The 1,431-nt window shown below is 38.0% G+C and overlaps 2 protein-coding genes across 2 annotated transcripts in view; both read left to right on the forward strand.

The window, feature by feature from the left end:
- LOC126403907 (carcinoembryonic antigen-related cell adhesion molecule 20-like) overlaps positions 1-1,431 on the forward strand; it is a 128,696-nt gene that overhangs the window by 60,509 nt on the left and 66,756 nt on the right. The gene's annotated exons all lie outside the window — the stretch shown is intronic.
- LOC126403857 (ribonuclease inhibitor-like) overlaps positions 1,127-1,431 on the forward strand; it is an 8,270-nt gene continuing 7,965 nt past the window's right edge. The window contains exon 1 of the mRNA XM_050066674.1: positions 1,127-1,429. Coding sequence (XP_049922631.1) covers positions 1,221-1,429 — 209 coding nt within the window. The 5' untranslated portion in view covers positions 1,127-1,220. The remainder of the gene's footprint in view (positions 1,430-1,431) is intronic.

Below are 1,431 nucleotides of genomic sequence, written 5' to 3' on the forward strand. Positions count from 1 at the left end.
CTTTATAACCTGACTCCAGTGTTACCAGATGGAGAACAAAATCCACAGTCTTGTTCTGTGTCAAAGTTCAGTTTAAACTAATGTGAGGCTTCAGGCGTCTGAGTTACAGTCAGTATTTAGTGTTTGACAGTGTTTTTCTTGTTGAGCTGCAGAGGAGGAACAGTAACTCAAAGAGGAGGTTTGGTGCTAAACAGTCTGTAACTTTGGTCCACACCCTCTTGATTTGGATAACTCAGACTGCTGAAGCTNGTTTGGTGCTAAACAGTCTGTAACTTTGGTCCACACCCTCTTGATTTGGATAACTCAGACTGCTGAAGCTTCATATTAGTTTCATCTGAACTGATGAAGACATTTCTTACAGTGTAGCTGAGTTAAGAAGAGACCACTTCACACTCAGTATGGACAGGAGGAATATTTACTGCCACCAATAACTCTTTTAATGTGCATGTGCTGTTGAACAAACTTGAACAAATGTGTCCCTCTCCTTTTTATTCCATATACAAATACAGTATGAAGGTCATTTTTAGGTCAGTTTTTAGTCCAATGTGTCTGATTTGATATTGATCCTCTAAATACATTCATTTTCTGTTTCATTGTCCACTATATGATGAAGCCAGGCAGCTTTTATTTCAGAAAATGCAGAATGTGAAGCCTGAGTTGTTTTGGACTGAGGATGAGGTTAAATTGGAATGGTTTTTCAGAGAAGAGGTTTTTACTATAGCTACCTTCATATAAAGTTGGAATGGTTTTTCAGAGAAGAGGTTTTTACTATAGCTACCTTCATATAAAGTGCCTGGAAATTAAGAAAGAATGAATTATTTGTGTGAATTCTATTTGAAATGTATAATCTGCGTTGTTTGTTTTGTTTGTACTCTGCTGATTATGTTTGCTGGCTTTGATTATGAAATTTGTGTCTTGTAAGCTCTTTTAGGCTGGGCACCTTCACTGGTGTATGACACATAAATAAATAATAAATAAAATAAAAATAAATACAGACTTGACTGAGATCAGCAGCATGTTGTTCATCTGTGTTGATATTAATAGGTGAATGAATGTTGTGGTGACATTTGGATGATGTCTGTAGAAGGCTGACATCATGATGATCCACAATAACACAATGACAGAGTCACTCTACTCAGTTTAGGGCAAAGCTCATTTATCAGGACATAGTAATGTTGAGCTACACATTTAACACCTGAGCACATCTGATTGTTTTATTAATGATTTTTATCTACATCATTTATTCTTTATTCAGACTGAGTAGCTGCAGTTTGTCAGAGATCAGCTGTGTTTCTCTGGCCTCAGCTCTGAAGTCCAACCCCTCCCATCTGAGAGAGCTGGAGCTGAGCTTCAACAGCCTGCAGGATTCAGGAGTGAAGCAGCTGTGTGATCTGAAGGAGAGTCCACACTGTAAACTGGAGACTCTGAGGT

Source organism: Epinephelus moara, chromosome 17 (genome assembly GCF_006386435.1).
Source record: "Epinephelus moara isolate mb chromosome 17, YSFRI_EMoa_1.0, whole genome shotgun sequence".
NCBI lineage: Eukaryota > Metazoa > Chordata > Actinopteri > Perciformes > Serranidae > Epinephelus > Epinephelus moara.